This window comes from Seriola lalandi, unplaced genomic scaffold (assembly GCF_002814215.2).
Source record: "Seriola lalandi dorsalis isolate HSWRI2012SDOR001 ecotype SW California unplaced genomic scaffold, Sedor1 jcf7180002053898, whole genome shotgun sequence".
Lineage (NCBI taxonomy): Eukaryota > Metazoa > Chordata > Actinopteri > Carangiformes > Carangidae > Seriola > Seriola lalandi.
In genome coordinates, this window is record NW_019524451.1 from 274,714 (window position 1) to 294,605 (window position 19,892).

Sequence of the window (19,892 nt, forward strand, 5' to 3'; positions counted from 1 at the left end):
CATTATTTTAAGACAGATTTCACAAATGAGATGCCCAACAATCACACATGGGACTAGCCATAGTATTTTCAGAGATACATAATTCACACACATCTTTCCCGAGTTCCGAACACAATTTCTATCTGCACTCTGATACTGCAGTAACTCCGCCTCTCTGGTATTAGATACTATATATCATCACTATGGCATGTGTTTTTACAAGTTAAGCAAACTGCTAGAATAATATACAAGGACTGTCGTCAAAAACAATAATGGGATGGGCAATGGAAATGCATTGTCATCCACAATCCTTCTATGTCCATGTTTAATCTGCCATTTTGTCATTTTGATAATGACAAAGTTATAAAATGTTATGAACTTGTAGAAATTATAGTGCCTCGTTTTCACAATATTTATGTTTAATGTATTAATTAACTGCTACGGAGACTTTCCTTTTTCTAGGTGAGGCATTTTTGTCATTCCCTGTCTTGGTGTGGTGGCAGTAAGGTGGAGTTTAAGCTCAGATACTTTGCATTCTCGTTTTAATTCTACGCCAGCAGCACCCACATGATTCACTGCGAGAGTCTAGAGTCACCGGGCAAGGCCGTCAGACTGGTTTCGTGTTCCAGGGGAGAGAGGGAGAGGGATCCATGTAGATAATAGACTCGAGCGTTTACACTTGCCAGTGTGCTCACCAGAGTGAAACTTTGGCTCTCAGACTTGCTAATTTCCTCTTCCACCTACTCTCTGTGACATGTTGCGAAATCTATTCACACCCTTTTTCTGATTTGTAAGGGCTTTGTAAATGTATACGCAGTATGTGTGAGATTGTTTTTTCTGTACAGAAACAGTGGTAGGTTGATCCCCATGTTGTGTTTTCAAAGAGCGCACACCATGGACACACACACACACAGTGCTCTTCAATGCCATTTGTCAAAGAAATTGCTGAACAATTCGCAGGAGCATAGACTCATCATTTTTCTTGACTTTCACTTGTACAAACACAGACAGTCACTTAGGCTGAGCAAACATTGTTTACCATAGACTTACATTTTTATTTTGTACCTGCATTATGTCTCACAAGAGGTTCAAATAAGTCATTTTTGACATTTACAAAACCCCTATTATGTGAGGAAATCAATTCTTTAAGACAACACACACACACACACACACACACACACACACACACACACACACACACACACACATATATATATATATTGTGGTTTGACTTTTCTTTTGTACAAAAACACTAATATAAAATTACAATTTTTCTAGAAAGTTATAATTAAAAAAAAATGCTTAGGTTGACCTGTATATTATTTTTTATTGGTGTGTGGACCACTCTTTCTGTTCCTTATTTCAGTTCAAGTTGTGTATGTTGTTTTCGATCCCAGTTGAATCATGCCTTTGCTTCCTGGGTGTCCCTACCCAGTGAGCATGAGAACAGAGTTCCCACCGGAGATGTCGCTGCAAGTTGCTTCATTTGTGTGTTCACCATGCTGTCGTCCTTCTCTTCCCTTTGCCTCAGCTCGCTCTCAGAGCTGATCCTCAGTCACCTGTGTGACAGGTATGTGCCTGCTTACTCCCATTAACAAAGCACAGATGTAGTAAACAAAAATGAGTTCTTAGCAACCTCTATTACGCACATACACAAACACACACACACACACACGAATAGACAAACACTCTCTGCTCCACCCCATATCTACCTACCTTGACTGGCTGGGCTTGTTAGTGCTTACGCCCGTACCTGTTCACTAGCTCAGGGAGTGAAACACCTGTCAGACAGAGAAAGACTTTCCATTTGCTCGCACCAGCCACACTTGGAGGGACACACTGAGACTGATTCTTCACTGAACTGCGTGGACTTTGCTCTGCCGGATATAAAGTGATAGCAGGTAGGTGCTCTGACTGGCAGATGTTTGTGTTATTTACAATGTGATGCAGCAAGTTATCTGGATACTTTCTGAATGTAGAGCTTCAGTAATCATCAACTGTAAGAACGGAGAGTTTAAAAGTGTTTAATCATGCTATAAAAACTGTTGAAAATGTCAGCTGGTGATAGTGTTTACTCTCATTTTTCTGGGTGTTTCCCTGCCATAATTGCTTGTCAGTGGAGTTGTCTGTCTTGCTCCTTGCTCTGTCATAAATGCTATTGCTCCTCATTAATCATTTATCGTGTGTGGATTTATGTGTTAAACCCAGAATAAATATGCTTTCTGAGCCCTCGGTGTATTTCTTCTGTCACCAGTATTCAGGACAATATCTTCAAGAGATACTGTGGTGACGTGCTTTTAGAAGAAGTGAATTCACAGCCCCAGGAGTTTTACAAGTTACATCTGCATTCTGAATTTGGCAGTGCGCCATAAGTTTGCATAAGCTGTAGCCTGCGCCTACTTTCAGATAAGCAAACGCTCATCAGTGTTTTATTAGTGTCTTCCTTTTTTTTTTCTGAAGTTCCTAGGGGAAGTGTGTTTCCCTTTGAGCTGTTCATTTTTGATTGTAAAAAAAGTGTGAGGTTAACTAATTTGGAAATGTGTGAAAAGGATGCAGTATTTTCCCAATCACATAAGTCATTCTGTGTGATAATACCTTGTATCCTTGTATAAGACAAAGGATCATATGTGTGATCAAGTATGTGCTGCCCATTCATATTTAAAAAACAGCAGTATTTTTTGAAAGTGGTAGGACAGGATGATCTACATGTCTAAAGGATGAGACTGAGGAATGCTTCACAGAGCACATGCTCCTAATTAGGAGGGAACCCAGTGTGGGAAGGACCATTTCGTAACTGTGTCATAATACACTGAAATTTGCTGTTACACTTCCTTTTAAAACGATCTCTGTAACTAATCTCAATGTGGTGCCCATGTGTTTTGTAGGTGGCCTGAAGAGAAGGCAGAACAAAGAAGAAATAGAAACATCTAGAACCACCATGTCAAGCAGAAAAGGTGACTGCTCTGATCTGAACGTGTGATGATGTATTCCTCCAATAAAAGCAGAGGTCATCAAAGGGCATGTCTCAGAGTGTTGACGCTGTAAATTCTGCCATTGCCCTGATTTAATGCAAAACACAAGTGGTTGATTATGTGGTGTGTGTCGGCCCAAAGCGGACTGAAAATCATGCACAGTGACTTGGATATCATTAGGATGCAGCCTACAGTGTGTATGGTATCTCAGATGGTGTGTGGGTATGTGACGTGCACGTGTTTGTGTCTCAGAGGGGGACAAAGCGGCTGTGTTTCGTACCACCAAAGTGCGGACCAAGCTGAAGGGAGATGGGAGTTGGTTGCAGCGCCGCGATGAAACTCAGGCTGAGACGAGGGAGGAGAAACCCTGGTAAACCACATGTTTTAAGTAGGACTGTCACGATATAAGAGTTTCCCCTACACCATTATCGTGGCCAAAAGAACTCAAGATAACATTATTATCACAATATCTTAGAAAAATAAAAGAATAATGATGAAGAATAATAATGATACTATCAGTCAAATTCATCTGTAACTTTGTTTATTGTGTGTTTTGTGTGTAACCATAACTTTATAAAAGAGTACAACAAAACAATTGCGCTTAATGAATAGTGAAAAGGCAACCAGAGGAACTGATAAACAAAGGATTCACATCTGCCATCACAGTATTATCATATGTTTATTATTAACACAGTATCAGTATTTCATTTTTATTTTAAATATCACGTTATCGTAAATACTGGTATATCGCGACACCCCTATTCCGTCCATGTTATCCATTACTCAGTTACCTGACTAGACAAAACCAACATCCTGTGCGTCCATGCAGGTTAGCAGAAGTGAGAGCCGGCCGTGTGAATGGAGCCCCTATTGAGACCAGTCCAGTGTCTTCACCAACAAAACCCACTCTGCCACCCAACAAGCCTGACACTGAAAGGTAAACACAGGTTTCTCATGTCACTCAGTCATCTACCGAGCACCTTCAAACCTCCCACAAAACACGATTGTGCTGATAAAAAACTCTCTGTTTTTGATCTTAGACCCCCGAAGTCAGGATTCCTGATCAGGTAACTTGACTTGACTTGTGAAATTATGAGCACATCATTCTGGTGCCGTTTGGTTTCAGTGTGTTTACTGTCAGTACAAGAATTAGCAGAATTTTTTTTACAATTACAACAACATTTGGATTATAGCTCCGGAGTTTAGAGTCACTTTCTGGCTCAAGCGTTTAGGCTTCCAATCCATTCAGACACAGGGAGATCTGAGCTCTGACAACATAGATTACATAGAGAAAAGGTTTTTATCTATTCACACTTTTTGTTTTCCATTCAGAGGCGTTTTCACTAAACTTGATGAAAAGCCTGAGTCCTCCTCAACATCTAACGGTTTTAGGTAAGAGCTTCTCTTTCTTGAATGAGCAGAGTTAACAGTGTGACTAGTGATGCACAGCTTCCCAAATTTTCCTTTCTCTTCGCAGTAAAACAACACAATTCAACAAAAAACCTTCGGAGAGTTACAAGAGGATGTGAGTGCGCACAAATCAGATTCCCTGTGAACTGCTGGCAGCTGGGTGAGAATGGGTTTTTCATTAGGTGTATGTTTGTGTTTCTGTTCCTCAGAGCCCCCCACACTGTGAGGCCCACTTCGGAGAACCAAGAGGGCCAGCTTAGCCAGGAGGAGCAGGACAAACGGTGAGACTCTCCTCGCTCAAAGAACATCATCCAATTTGAGGTCACACACCCAGGAAAAGAGATTACATTAACATCATAATGATTCATTTCGCAGGACGGAGGCAGCCAGCAATGTTCTGAAGAAATCTACAGTCAGGCAACGGTCTTATGTGCTTTCTGCTGCTAAGAAATACGAGTATGTGTGTTTCATGTCTCCTTATGCTAATCTGAACAGTCAACCTGTTTTTGGATTTCTTTAATTATAAAAGAAGTGAGCTACATATTAAAAACAAGAAAAAAGAAATTGCACTTTTCACTCACATATGTTTATAAATGGCGAGAATTTATGGTGGTATTTATGAAAGCTGTGTGTTGAAAAACCACAGGTCGAAAGAAAACGCGCCTGACACCGTCACTCCATCATTTGTGGCTAAAAGGTAAATTCTCCCTCTAAAATATCTGACACTGAAGCCAAAAGAAAAACCTGTGAATCCAAGTGTGTGTCCAAATGTTTGTACGTTTTTATGGGTGTGTTGCACACCCAACTCCACATGCATTCATGTGTGTGTGTGTGCACGTGTGCTTGGCTACAAATGTGCAGGGTGGAGATTATTGATGATGATGAGAGCGCTACAACTCCACCACCTGCCAGCTCTCCGCCTCCCTCCCCCGTCATCCCCGTCACATCTGGTGCCTCCGCGCCTCAGCCCGAACCAAGGAAAATGTGAGTCCTGTGCCATGTTTCTGTTTCCAGCGTAACAAGTGATTTCTGTTCCTTCAATTTCATTCATTACCTGTGTTGTCTGCAGAGTTGAAACCAGTGTGACAACAGCTGCTAATGAGCCAGTGGCTCCAAAGGTGGAGCAGACTGCACCAGAGCCTGTGAAAGAAGAACTCCCTCCAGTGTCTGTTACAAAAACAAATCCATTTGAAGACATGAAACCAGGGTGCACCAAGGTGGCCACGCCCCTCCCTGAACTCAGCCCTGTGTGTGTTCAAGTTGTCTGCGCAGACCCAGAACCTGAGGATTCAGATGTTTCTGTGCAAGCTGACACCCCTCTGGTTCCACTCACCCCAGCATTACCACCCACTCCAGCTACTGTAACAGACATCACAGTGAAGTCAGAACCTGAACCTGAACCTGAACCTGAACCTGAACCTGAACCTGAGTCAGAACCTGAGCCAGAACCTGAACCTGAACCTGAGCCTGGGTCAGAACCAGAATCTAAACTGTCCCCAAAGCCGAGGTGAGGTTCTCACTAACCAAAATCAGTGCTGCCACATATTGTAGCTTAGTATCATTGATGCAAAGCAAGTTAAGTTCTTCACATAGCTCATATACTTGAGTATTGCTTACACATGCTAATTTATAAGTGTACTACATTTCAGAGGAAAATATTGTACTTTTTAACTCAAATTTGATTTCACAAGTTGCTGGAAATTATGTATATGAAGATTTTACAGACAAAGATCAACTTAATATTAAATTATATTGTGGATTGTTACAAATTAAACTACCAAACATTATATTGAGCAGCTCAAACTAGCTCCACCTTGACTAACTATAACAGTAAAATGACATCATATTTTATAATAATTGAATATCATTATTCTTAAGCAAAGCTTCAAATAAGCTGTCAGATTGCTTTCTTTATGTCTGTGGTATGTTTGCTCTCATTCTTTTCACTTGTGTGATTGAAAACAGCCCTGGAATGCCACATGTTTGTTCTTCATCTATTTTCACAGCTCCAATGTTGACACTCACATCGCCTTGTACGACGGTCTCATCTCTTTCGACACAAGTTCAACCAGGTACTGGAAAAAGAAAAAGATAGAAGCAGCAGATACCAGTATGAAAAAAAGGAAAATAAACCATGACACTAGCAAGTTAGTGCCTCCATCTGATAATCAGAGTTTATTTCCTCCCCAGCTTCAAGGGTGATGAGCCAGAGCTGGCAAAGGAAGAGGGAGGCTCAGTGGACGGTCACACCACAGAGAATGGGTATAAAACCAAAAACTTCCTCATTCCTAGCAGGGCTGGCAAGAAAATCTATAGTAACAAACTACCACTGTGTTCACTTCAGAGTAATCACAGAATGCGCCACACCTCACTTTCAGGTGCCTGAAACTGCCTTACACAACAGGGTGTCCCAAATTAGTCTTCATTAAATGTGGCAGTGTAGTATAGAAACATGTGTGCATGTGCCAAAGCAGTTGCACTGATTTTCTTTCTTACTGTCTGCAGTGTTGAAGAGGAGCCAGCTACAGCTCTCAGCAACTGTGAACCAATAACAGAGGATCTCCTGGCTCTCAATGATGGGTTTGTTAAAAATATGTTCTTACTGATTGTGCAATTAAGAAATCCTCACATAAGTTATCCTCTGAATATTACCCACAAGGTGGCACTGTTGGACTTTGAATGCTCTCCCTCGCCTCTACCTCAACTGGCCTTCTCTTGCTCTGAAATCTCCTCTGACTCCAAAATCCCCCTTCGTTCATCATCTTCTCCACTTCCTCTTCCTCTCCTCTTTTCCGCCTCCGCAGTCCGGAGGAGTCAGCAGAGCCTGTTCCCTCCAGCCCAGGACGCTGGAGTCAGGATCTGCTCAGCGGACTAGACAGGTATAGGAAGAACTCTTTCCCACCCAAGCCCTGAACACAGAGTTATGCAAAGAATTATCCTTTCATCAGTGGAAAATCAATAGCTCCCTTGTCAGTAGCAAGCAAAAGCATTACCTTAACTTCCCTTTCCAGGGTTGGAAAACACACAGCAAAAAAAAAAAACAAAAAAAAAACCTCTGCTCTGTATTTGACTTTTGTGTTTGGTTTCTTTAGTGAGGCAGAACCAGCAAAGACCAGTGGCCCCCTGGATCTCCTGGCTAATGATGTCATTCTAATCAACACAGAGCCACACAGGTGAGAAATAGGTAGACATATGATGGCCTCTGCTCCCCATCCCTCCCTCCTTGTGTACCATTAATTTTTATCACTACAGATGGAGGGAGGGGGGTGGGCAAGAATCTGAGCTCCCTGAGGTGTAAGATTTTTAATAAACCCCATCCGCCTCAAGTTTGATCCATAAATCGGGGCTCCTCTACTCCCAGCATTCTATTTTAACCCCTGCTCCGTGTGAGATGGAAACGAAAGTCGCAGATTCTTGAAGCGACTGAGTAACACTTTGAAACGGGGAGCCACGTCTTATCTGCCGTGCGACTGGAAATAGAAGAGAATGTTCTGTACTGATTAGTATTGCGGCTTTGTTTTGTCTCTGCCAGCCTCAGCACGCAGCGAGAGGAGGAGAAGCAGACAGATGAGACAGCCAAAGCAACACAAAGGTAGAGAGAGATGACAGGCTGCTCTTAAACAATTAACTATCTATGCAGAGCTGTTCCTGCTAAGAAATGCATTCAATTCAGATATGCCTTGTAATGATTTATACTAACTCTACCTGCAACTGTGCTGTGTGTCTCTCTGCCTGTCAGCCCCACAGAGACAGTCACTATAACCACCAAAACTGTGATCGTTACTGACAAAAGGTATGGGAACACATGCACACGCACACACACACACACACACACACACACACACACACACGTGCACGCACACAGAAGAAGTCAGTTCTGTACTATATTCAGATGGTTTTCATGCTTGTTATGTAGTTCAGTGGATTTCAGGCTTTTCTAATGGACTGACATTGTAAATAGTGTATGAGAAGAACCACACTAACCTTTACTTGCCCCCTTTTCTCTTCCCATCATGCCATTCATCCGTACCACCCTCTTTACTTTTCTGTCTTGCCTCTGTGCAGTGAAGAGGACAATGCAGATCCCTGGAGCACACATGTGACAACTGCGGTCACTGAATCAAGGTAGTTTATTTACCGCCATGTCACATATGGGCTAGTGCTTTAAGATGTCTGTGTTGCAGTGTAATGTAATGTAATGTATCTAATATATATGTAAATGTGTGTAAAAGAATAGTTTACCCTACTGACACTGAGTGAAAAAAAAAAATCTAATTTGCTTTAAAAAAAAAAAATGGATTCATTTGTAAGATACATTCTCATTCCTGTTAAATAGGCATACAAGTTTAATCTTGGTAATAAAATAGTTGTCTGTGAAATATCTGAAAACAGAATTGATAATGTTAAAGATTTGTTTAGTGCAATTGATATTAACTAAAATTAACATTTTAGGTGAAGAAAATGTGAAATACACTGATTTTGCCATTCAGCAGCAGAACAGTCTTTCCATTTGTCAAAGACATCCAGATTCTAATTTTTGATTGAGTCTGGCCCCAAGCTCCTCTGTGTTTCTGTTTACCATTCAAACTGCATTAAATCTTTCCATTATGAGTCAATGTGATCAGAATTCCTCCAACACAAGATGGGCCATGCTGACAATTGAGAGTGAAATCAGTGTGAAATTGTTTTTCAGCTCGGCTGATCCGTTTGATCCATATCCGATAGGGACCACATCCCCTAACAGGTAATCATATTGGTTTGGAGCTGTGACTGTTTTCCAGCCAGCCAGATAGCATCTCGGCATGCATAATGCAGCAGTTTCTGATTATGAGCCACTTTTCTCTATTGCAGCTCGTCTGACCTGCTCCAGCCCCTCACAGATATTTCCATCAACAGGTACCAGGAATGATAATGCAAATTCCTCTTTTTCTATAGTGTAACCTCTGATTGTAGCATGTTGCTACATAACATCCTCTTTACCACTTCTTCACCTCACTTTGAAAGTTATTCCAATAATTATTATTTGTAATCAGCAGCTATCACAATCAGTAGCTATCAATCCATCTCATTAATAGGATTATTATTAGTTCTGTTGGTTTATCATTTCTTTTTTTTATTTCTTCAGTGCATCAGCCACTTCTATGGAGAACAAGGATCCAAGTCCAGAAATAAAGTAAGTTGGTTGCGCTTATCTAACTCTTTAAATTAAGCTAAAAATTAAGCAAAATAAGGCAACAACTAACAATAATTTCGAGTATTGATTAATTTGTTTATTATTTTTTAGCAGTAAATTAGAGCTGAAATGATTACAAAGTTAGTCAATTAGAAAGAAAATTAATTAGAAACAATTTTGATAATCCTTTCATCATCATTGGTTCCATTTTTAAATGTGATGCTGCTGCTTTTCTTTCTCTTAACTCATTGTATATTAAATACCTTTGGGGATTTGGACTATCACCTATGGTCCAGAGAAGTTGTGATGGGCATTCTTTTTATAGTACCATATACCATATACCATAGATAAAACAAATAGTCGAAAATAGAGAAAATAATCAGCAAATTAATTGATAATGGAAATAATTGTTATTTGCAGCCCAGCAGTAAATTAATTGTTAAGCAAATAAAACATATAAAAATAAAAATATTAAATATAAAAAAAATGTTGTAATTTCCCAGAAATTAGGTATTTTCAGATTATTTAGTTTGACCAACAGTGCAAAAAATATAATTAATTCAATTATAATGTTATGTTATGTTAATGTATAAATTTTATTAAACAGAGAAAAGCAGCAAATTCATACCTTTGATAACCTGGAACTAGAAAATGTTGCTAATTTTGCTCTAAATTACTTAAATGATTTTCAACTAATTTTCTTATCATGTCAGCACTAAAATTAACTTAATATACAGTGTCTTAAATGTTTTTTTTTTCCTTTGTGTTTGACAGTATGAGCAGTAATGGACTGAAATCCCTTGCAGAGGACGTGATCCCCATCAACACTGACACCACAAGGTATTAAACCTAGTGCATAGTTGTGTTAAGAACGTGTGACTGAGAGATGGGGAGGAAAGGAACAGTGTGGGCTTGCAGAAATCAATTTCTCAAACAGCATACGTTACCAGTGTCTGATATGCTTCATCTGTCACAACTCCTGCATCGTCTCTTTCTCTCTCCACTTTGGCTCTTCAGTCTCAGCACTAGGCGGTCATGGGCACGCACATGGGAAACCAGCACACTTCAGCAGACTAACGCAGAGGAGAGGTGATGACACACTTCGATTTACTCTTTCACTTCCACACAATGCGGCCGACTATGTTTCGCTCATCTACATGCACCCATCCTTGTCCATTACGCGCTAAAAGCCTTTCAATGTATGTCCCCTCTCAGCCAAGAACCTGAACCCGAAGGCCAAGCTAAAGATCAACAGACGCTGATCATGTTTGAGAGAAAGTAAGTCATCTTTTTGTTAAAAGCTCCGGGTGCATATCTGCTCCTTTTATTCCCATAACCTCCTTACCTTTCACTACAGTCGAGTAACAAGGCTTTTGCAGCATCTACTCATTGAGCCAGAAGACATTGTGCACTGGTGCTCATGAAAATAGGTCAGATACTGTATATATTTGTTACAACTTTCCCTCACAACTGTCGTAAACAGATCCAGTTCCAGCCTTTTTTTTTGTTTGTTTATTTGTTTCTCCAGCAGTATTGTTGTGTGAGTGTTGCGACTTCGTCATCCTCTCAAGCTACAATGTCATGTCTTTGTTTGTTCTCAAGGTCCACTGAGAATGACTCCCCATGGGACAGGTGGACATCACCCACTGTCTATACTGTCACTACAGGAGAGGAAGAGGAAGAAGAAGAGGCGGAGGAGGAGGAGAAGGAGGAGGAGGCGGAGGAGGATGAGGAGGAGGAAGAAAGGTATCTCTGCTGTGGCTGAGCTCATTAAATGCATATTAAAGCACTTTTATTTTTTGTACCATTTTAGCAGGATGTGATTATAGCACTTTAAAATTCAGTGGCTGTCAACCATTTAATTGAAAGTGAGCTAAACACAAGTTCCTCACGGCTCACTCAGAGAATAATCAACTTCTTCTTGACTTGTTATTTTTCACTTTAATACTGTCACTGTTTTTTTTTTTATTTTATTTTTTTATCTGTGCTGCCAGACTTTATTATAATGCAGGAATGTCCTCTGTTTTGTAGCCCTGAGGATACACAGAAGCAGACAGTCACAACCTTCACCACTATCAGGTTCGAAAAAACTCCTAAAATTTCTTAAGACTCCCATCTTCCGATCAAAACCTCAGCGATTAGAAGGGATGGGGAGCGTGAGAGGCATGTAGGTTAATGTTTGCAATTACAATGTGATGGGAGGAGGGCTCAGGATGAGGCAATGCTGCAGTACAAAAGAAAACAGACCACACCTGGTCAATATACCCAGACCCCTCTGGAGCTGTGAGTTAGAAAGATCAGCTTTATGCACTTATAAAAACCGCAGAATTCCTGCTCACTGGATAGCGTCCAACTTATTGGTTTCTACAGCCTACAGTAAAAGTCTAATACAGCTTTCTTTACCTTCCAGGGAGACACACAGTGAACCAGAGCCTGCTATGGATCGGTAAGTTTATGATCTTGTTCGCATCAGACACAGTATAATGCAAGAGTGTCTCCTGAGTGTTATTTTCTACTATTTGGTCGGTTGATTTTCTCTCTTTTGTAAAGACACTTTTCTTTTCACTAGAGCTTTTTGTCTTTTATGACGGGCTACTGCATGGAAATTAAATGTTCCTGTTATTCTGAGTGGACTAAATAATTAATTTAATAACATCTATTTAATATCAAACAAACAATATCCTATATTTAGGTCATCTGGGCTTATTTTACACTTTCACCTACACCACATCTGCCTTTGTCTCTGTGTTTGTCGTCTTAGTCAGATGGGTGAGAGATTTAGGCCAAACCCTGTGGGAATGCAGCTGTATCCGCTTAATACTAAACTCTGGATCTCAAGTTACCTGCAACTCCTGTATGAGTCTCCCGTCTGAACTCTGTTACTGAAGCCAAATGACAAGATCTTCTCTCCCACTGTATTTCAATTTGCACTCATTTCCTTCCCTCTAATTATCAGTCTCCAGATGTCAGATTAATGATGTGTATTAGAGATGTCCTTTTGTCAAATCACAGCCCGTTAAACAGCATGCCATTAACAAGCGATGGCAGAAAATGATTATCTCTTGAGTTACATTTGACAGATGTAGAGTCCCTCTGTATAAGCCATCACACTGCTGTCATCAGTGAGTCAAAGCTGAGACTAACACCACTGCACTCTCCTTCTCCAGTTATGAAACCTATTCCAGGACCGTGATAGAAGAAGACCGTCGTGTCCAAACACCAGAACCTGAGACCAAGAAGTGAGGGATTTTACAAACTAGATTTTTGTATAAAGGTGGCAACTAATGTCTTTTTTTTAAGTGTGTATACTAACTCACTCTTTCCTTCACCTGCCTCTGTTCAAGGGGGTTCGTTTATGTGAAAGAGTATGTCAATGCAACAGAGCTGTCCTTGCATAATGCCAAAGATACAAGCGATGGGTAGGACCACTACATTATTTACATAATGATAAAAAAAAAACAGTACTGATTAAAAACACTGCTCTGGTGATGATTTACTTATCGCTCCTGTTTCCACAGTGGATCAGACAATTTGACATCAAGCTCCGTGGATTACTCTTACAGCAGCCCCTCCACTTACTCCAGGTAATAACACATTTCCCTGAACCAGCTATAAGCGTCAGCCCTTTCTCCCCTGACACTTCAACAGCTTTCATCTCTTGCTCTTCAATTGACATTTCAACTGCTTTCAGCGGTTACATGTAACATTGCTTCTTCACTGAATTTTTCTGTTTCTCTTCAACTGGCATTTCTCACACTTTGACTGACACTTCAAGTCCTTTCAGATCTGAGATCTTAAGCTTTGAACAACAAATAAAACTTCCCACAACTTCCACTGTTTGTAACCAATTTACTCTAACTGCTTTCAGTGCTTACACTTTAGTTAACACTTCAACTGATACCTTCTTTCAGTTTATACACATTTCCATATCAGCTGACACTTCCAGCTCAGTTCACATCAGTCACACTTCAGATGACAGTTCAACTCCTTTCAGCCTTTTCACTTCAACTTAAAAAGTACACTAAACTTCACTCAACACACTCTCTTAAAATTGTTACTTCAACTTAACTCATTGCTAACACGTCCACTGAAACTTGAACCTCTTTTTGTCACTGCCACTTCAGCTACTTTCAGTATTTGTATTGTGACTGTCGCTTCAACTTCACTTTCAACTTCTTTTTTATTTCAAATGCTTCAACTGCAAATTTCCTTCAACAAGCACGAGTACATTTTCCTCAATATATTTTGTACTTTTTGTATTTGCTCTCGTTTCCATAGTGGGTCATATTATTTGATATCAAGCTCTGTTAGTTGCTCTTACAGCTGCTCCTCTACTTAACTCCTTAACAACACATTTCCCTAAACCTGTTTTAAAACCTTTAAGCCCTTTCTCCCACTGCCTTGTTATTTCCCCTTCTGACGAAACTGGATAGGTGTAAGCAGTAGGGCAGAAATTCCACCAAGCCTGCTCATTAGGAGGCTAAGCAGGGACATGAAAGGATTATTTACACTTCTTAAATTCCCTCACACAGGACAGAAAAGGTCACAGGTTATTTAACCAGAAAGAGCTGCAGTTTCACAAGAGCTGTTTCTGCATCACTGGCCAAACTAACTTCAATCGCTCTGTCTTCCCCAGTGGCTCGCTGTCATCCACCTGTACATACTGCGGAGAGCAGGTGGGCAATGATGCCAAGATCACCATTGAGCACCTCAACATCAACTGTCACCCTGCCTGCTTCAAGGTAATTAATCTGTCTGCTCAGATACAATCCCGCTGAAGATACATTGTGGCATACTCACATCTCCCTGCAGAAAATTTGCTTTTTTTCACCTCAAGCAATAGTTTGAAATTCTGGTAAATGGGTTTGATCACGTTTTCGGCAAGAGCTGGATGTCACTCTCATGTCTGTACCATAAATGAATGATGAATATAGATAAATGACGTACATCTTAGATTAGTATAAAGACTGTAAACAGGGGTAAACTCTCCATAGTTCAAAAGTTCACTGACCAACAGCTCTAAAGCAAAATACAACATTAAACATGTTATATCTTGTTTGACTATTTCTTAGCCAGGAGCAGCGATTGTCTTCAGTGGTTGCCTGGTAACCTCATGGTGACAAGACTGGCACATATTCACCTGCAAAACCACAACTTTTTGCTTATTGCACTGATAAACAAATGAGATGTAACATGTTAACTGGTGAGCTTTGGAAGTGCTGTTACCTTTTGTTATCTTTAGAGAGAACCAGGCTGGCTATTTCCCCATTTCCAGCCTTTGTGCTAAGCTAAGCTAACAGGCTGTGGGCTACAGCTTCATATTTGACTGATATAAGTGTGATGAACTTTCATAATCACTTTGGTATACTATCAGTCTATAACAAGGTGTAACCAGTAACTTGTGTTTTAACAGCTTAAAACCATTTTCTCTTTCTGTGTTTTGTAAAAATGCAATACTGAATTTCAAGTATAAAAACATTGCTCTGCGCTGTATTTTTTAATTACATTTTCTAATGACATTCTCATACTTTTTCAGTGCGGTGTGTGTAGTAAGCCCATGGGAGACCTTCTCTACAGTATGTTCCTACATGGTGGGAAAGTCCACTGCGAGAGCTGCTACTCCAAATCTTTCGACTGATTAACAAGGCTCTTCAGCCGTCTCTTGTCCTCACCCGCTTCCCTTCGCATTCATTTGCATATAAAGTGAGAACTGTTCTTTCACAAAGTTTGTACGGTGTTCAGTTTGAACTTTTCCGTGGTTCAGGGTGATCAGAGCCTCCTATAGTGAACAATACCATTGCTCAATGTTGATTCTTACATTAGGTTAAATTTTGTAATTTCTCAAACATGTTATACAACTGTGTGTTTTTTTTTTTTTCCCTGGTGGTAATAGTTGTATCTGACTCAGTAGACTATGAAGGATATATCTGTACAACACAGTGAACTGTGAACAGACTAATACTGGCAAATGGGGTATAATATTATAATTTAGTAACAGATGGTATGCAAGAAAATGACTTTGTTACAAAATGTTTACTTCCTTTGTTCTTCTTGATACAAAATAGTATGTTCACATGTGTGATGCTTTGTTAACAAAATAAAATGATTTATAAGATCCTGGTATAAATATGTGATACAAAGGTAGTGTGCCAATAGACACACAAAATTGCTGTGGAGTCTCCAGCAATTACAGGTCTTAGAAAAGCATTAGTCAAAAATGATTGCACATAAAAATGATCAGAATACAGTTAGAGCAACAGTATAAAATATCGAGCACAGAAATTCTGCAAATGCAGTGGTGGTTTCCCACTGGGAGTTGTGCTTAACTTTACATTTGCCTTTCTCCACTCCTTGGTGAGATAATATTTTCCTTGCATAGTCACTTAAAATAGCTGTGTACATAAATGTGACTTTAGCTAATAACCATCAGCTACCTGCTGAGTAACTGTAGAGAAGCTAATGCAGTTCATTGGCGACTGTCTTGATGGTCTTCACACTCAGTTAGGCAGAGCTCCCTTGGTACAGAGGACACGTCTTTGGCTCTGTCCCAATCCAATGAAAATGTGCCTCCCATGGGAATGTGCATTTCTGGAACAACTGCACTGCATGCAGTTAACGTTAACAATGCAATGCAGAGTAAGGGCAATGATGGCACCTCAGTTATAGTAATAAAACAACGTGAAAATATTAGCATATACCACTCTAAAACATTATTTTCCCATTACTGAACTTGGGATAAAGGACAAAAGTATCACGTCAGCAGAATATAATATCAAAATCTGTTCCAGTATAACTAAACTGCTCATAAGAGTAAAGGAGTTTTGGCTCAGGTGCAAAAATATGAGTCACTTCTGCTTCATTCCCTCATTTAAACTGGGGGGGATGCATAATATGGGACACTCCTGTAATATACATGTGGTCCATCCTCTGTTTGTTTCAAGGCCTGGGTCAGTGTTTTCCTCTGGCTCTGCTCACAGCGATGTTTTGGATGTGCTTCCACAGCAGCGAAGGGTCTGACTCGTTATGTCTTATCAGAGACTCCAGCCCCTCCGCTTGGTCAAGACTCTGCCAGTAATCCTGAGGCCATATTTGCAACCATCTGCAGACAGATATACAAACAGATTAGACCCATCACAGAGGATATTTTAATTAGACAATTAAAATAGGCGGATTTCTCTTCCCTCGAGACATTGTCATTCACATCAAGTACTGGAAGTAGCAGGATTTAACAACTAGCACTGTGAATAATTTAGGACAAACTCACCCATCATCTGCAGGTAAGTCTTGAATGTCTCCGTACCCAGGGCTGGGCAGGGGGCACCCCATGTGAGAGTTATCTGCCATTTTAGGCTGAGGAGGCGGGTTCTTCTTCGGTGCTTTCCTATATGCTCGTTCTGCTGTCAGTCGTGCATTCTCCTGGTCACACACGTAACATTCAAATCCATTCAGGTAGTTAGGTTTACTCATGTCATTAACCCCCCACTCACGGGTATCTAGAGCCTCCAGCAAGCGAGTGTTGGTGATTCGCCTGGGGTTCTTAAACTCTAAATACTTTGCATACTCATCATCATTCTCATCAAGACGTTTGAGGAAGTCAGCGAGAGCTTTTGGTGAGGGGAAGTTATCTATGATGATCGCAGAGTGGTCGTTGGGCATCCAGTCTACCACCACAGAGGAGCCTCGATAGACAGGCACGCAGCCCTGATGGAGAGGCCGCCACAGCTTCTCCGTCATGTAATCTGGACACAGGCCGTTCTCCAGGGCCAGGTGGAACTTGTAGCGTGCAACAAAATTCATGAATCTGGGTTCCTCGCCGGTAGCGGTGGCTGTGTCCTCCAGATGTTCAGGTAGAGGTTTGTTGTTCAAGCATTTCCCATAAGAGTCCACCTGCAGAGACAGAAATAATACAGGAGGAAGGAGACATATGGGGGGGATGGTTAGAAAACATTTGGGAAAAGATTATTAATGAGCGATGACAAACATTTAATGGAATACATTTCTCATAAAACACTGATTAGACATTTCTAATTGACCTTAATATTTTATTCCCTGATGGGAATTCACACACATCACTGAGAGCAATATTTACAAAGCAATTACAGTGGTGTTACTGTTAATGACCTTGAGCTACTGACCTGTGTGCAGGAGTATGTGTGAGTGGAAATGGGGAAAACTTCAATGCCATGTGATCCAGTTGGTAATTAATCTTAAGTGGTCATGGTAGTATTCAAAATAAAGATGTGAAACAAGACAATTTAAAGATGTGTGCTATTTGAGAACAGCTTAGCTTTCAAATATTAGAGGGTGAGATTAAAATGAAATATACACCACTAAATCACTGTGTTCAAATACTTTGTTTTTTTGATCGCATTCCAGCAGACACTGGACGCTTCACTGGCAATATCACAGTCTGCTCTCTGACTGGAATGTTTTATCGCTTGGACAGCACTGCTGCAGCATGTAAAACTATGACTGCCCCTTAGTTGCTATAATTTTAAAATTGAATCTCCATGAACATACTCATTGCCAGTAGTAATATGAATCTCATCACTCATTTGGCATGCATCTTAGTAAACATGGTCCTGGAAGACCTCCTCTGTACCACACCTCGATATACTTCATGAGCTCCTTGACATATCTGTCTCTGTCTGATGGCACATCGCAGTGAGACTGCATGTAAAGCACAGGGGCCATGCCTTCCCTCCTCAGGCGGTTCTTCTCCTGCAATAACACAGCTGCAGGCTCCAGCAAGTAGCCCAGGGAGGGCAGCCACTGCAGGGTCAGAGGATAGTCGGACTCTCTGCGAAATGTGGCAGTGTAGTTGAACAGCCTGACTCCCGGTCCGTGAGAGAGGATGTAGTTATTCATGGGTGACTCTTCATGGAACAGTGCCCAGGTCTGGTGGCGGAGTCGAGGGAGCGGTGCCTCATATGCCCTGAAGTCTGTCCCATAAAAGATGATGGATGCTGTCCGCTTGTACAGCTGGACCTTTCAAGATCAAACTCAAAATTACTGGCAGAACAGCTTGGAATGATAATTATTACTAATGTGTGCATGCATCTCCTCTTTGTCTAAACCATGAGTTTCAATAAAAAGCTTTGTGAGGTTAAATATCTCTGGTACCTTGCGGTTGCTTGTGACTAGGCAGGAGGACGTGGCACAGTCAATGCGTTCAGTGTCACCTGGAAAATGAGGGAACAGTCCCCCGCTCCACCAGAGGATAATGGGCAGCTCCTTGTTGCTGCGCCGGTCACTGTTGCCAGGTCCTCTGTATGAACTGATGGAGGCAAACTCCATCTCTGATAGAGCACTCTGGGGCTGAAAGGCTCCTCGGTCCACTGCATCCAAAGCCTCCAGGGGAAGTTGATCGTCTGGAAAGGAGGCAAAGGAGACCCATACCCAGCACAGGACACCAAACAGTCCCAGACACACACAGGGCACCAGCCTGCCCCTACCTGCCATCTGCAAGGTTGAAAAGAACAGAAAACAAATTTAAGAGACAGGCATTAACTCGGATACAAGCAGTCAACAGTGAAAAGGACAAACCAAACAAAATGATTGTATACGCAGTTTAACATATAAAATCACGGCCTGCGTCATTGCCCGTAACTAAAATTAAAGGCGTACGGATTTAGTTATTGCTTCTGGGAAACCAACTTCGTTTAACAAATACCCTAGCAAGTAAGTCAAACATTTCAGTCATACGTGTCAGTGTTGTCAGAGCATGCATCAATATGGCAACATTTTTCCTACCACTGTCACTGCAGCAAACACATGAAGGTACGTTTCTCTTTATTCTTCAAAAACTTGTATGGCTATTCGCCGAAGAAGTTTGCCTTGAGGGAGTGGAGACAACGGGATGCTCTCTAACAACAGCCAACGATACAGGGGGAATAAAAACAGCTGGACTCTTCTTCTACGTTTCTGGTTTTCTTCTTCTGTGGCTCGTAAACGAACCTAGTGCCCCACAGCGCCTCCCACAGGCGAATTTCTAATAAACATCTGTGAACGCTGGAGCACGTTTTTTTCCGTGTTCAGTTTGGACAAAGTGACATTTATTTTGTCAGCGAATATTAGTGTACTGAAAGTACAACAAATACTTCATAGAAAAAAAAGAAAAGAAAAACAAATCGAAATAATGTCGAAACAGTTTTGAAATATAGTCTCCTATACAAATACATCCCTACATTTAATTCTACAGATGTGAAAAAAAACAATGACACTAATAAAACGTTACCATGTCATTCTTTCGTTTGCTTTTTCTAATTGGTAATAACTAAATAATGAATGGAAGTTATTTAAAATAATCATCAAAAAAAAGATTTGTCATTATGATTCCTGTTGTAGATAAGCGTTTA

General features: G+C 40.8%; 2 protein-coding genes and 1 long non-coding RNA gene across 4 annotated transcripts; 1 reads left to right on the forward strand and 2 right to left on the reverse strand.

Moving 5' to 3' along the window:
• Positions 1-1,010: 1,010 nt before the first annotated feature.
• LOC147819364 (uncharacterized) lies at positions 1,011-1,829 on the reverse strand. The gene is made up of 2 exons (XR_015436998.1): positions 1,696-1,829; positions 1,011-1,538 (listed from the first exon to the last, which is right to left on the reverse strand). It is a non-coding gene; the product is annotated as an uncharacterized LOC147819364 (long non-coding RNA).
• znf185 (zinc finger protein 185 with LIM domain) lies at positions 1,532-15,649 on the forward strand. 2 transcript variants are annotated; one of them, XM_023402154.1, is made up of 34 exons: positions 1,532-1,880; positions 2,865-2,933; positions 3,204-3,321; positions 3,781-3,888; positions 3,992-4,018; positions 4,284-4,343; positions 4,429-4,476; positions 4,571-4,642; positions 4,737-4,817; positions 5,008-5,058; positions 5,223-5,345; positions 5,431-5,868; positions 6,368-6,433; positions 6,552-6,623; positions 6,867-6,941; positions 7,166-7,240; positions 7,454-7,534; positions 7,894-7,953; positions 8,101-8,154; positions 8,427-8,486; positions 9,055-9,105; positions 9,213-9,257; positions 9,487-9,534; positions 10,309-10,374; positions 10,552-10,623; positions 10,750-10,812; positions 11,137-11,280; positions 11,566-11,613; positions 11,945-11,980; positions 12,702-12,773; positions 12,879-12,953; positions 13,053-13,118; positions 14,171-14,276; positions 15,071-15,649. In XM_023402154.1, the coding sequence occupies exons 2-34, from the start codon at positions 2,918-2,920 to the stop codon at positions 15,170-15,172; spliced, it is 2,679 nt and encodes an 892-aa protein (XP_023257922.1). In that variant the 5' UTR covers positions 1,532-1,880; positions 2,865-2,917; the 3' UTR covers positions 15,173-15,649. The 2 variants fall into 2 exon arrangements, with proteins under 2 accessions (XP_023257922.1, XP_023257925.1); XM_023402157.1 differs by lacking the exon at positions 9,487-9,534.
• Positions 15,549-19,427, reverse strand: pofut4 (protein O-fucosyltransferase 4). The gene is made up of 5 exons (XM_023402158.2): positions 19,288-19,427; positions 18,658-18,996; positions 18,142-18,522; positions 16,799-17,421; positions 15,549-16,633 (listed from the first exon to the last, which is right to left on the reverse strand). The coding sequence occupies exons 2-5, from the start codon at positions 18,994-18,996 to the stop codon at positions 16,483-16,485; spliced, it is 1,494 nt and encodes a 497-aa protein (XP_023257926.1). The 5' UTR covers positions 19,288-19,427; the 3' UTR covers positions 15,549-16,482.
• Between the last annotated feature and the right edge of the window lie 465 nt (positions 19,428-19,892).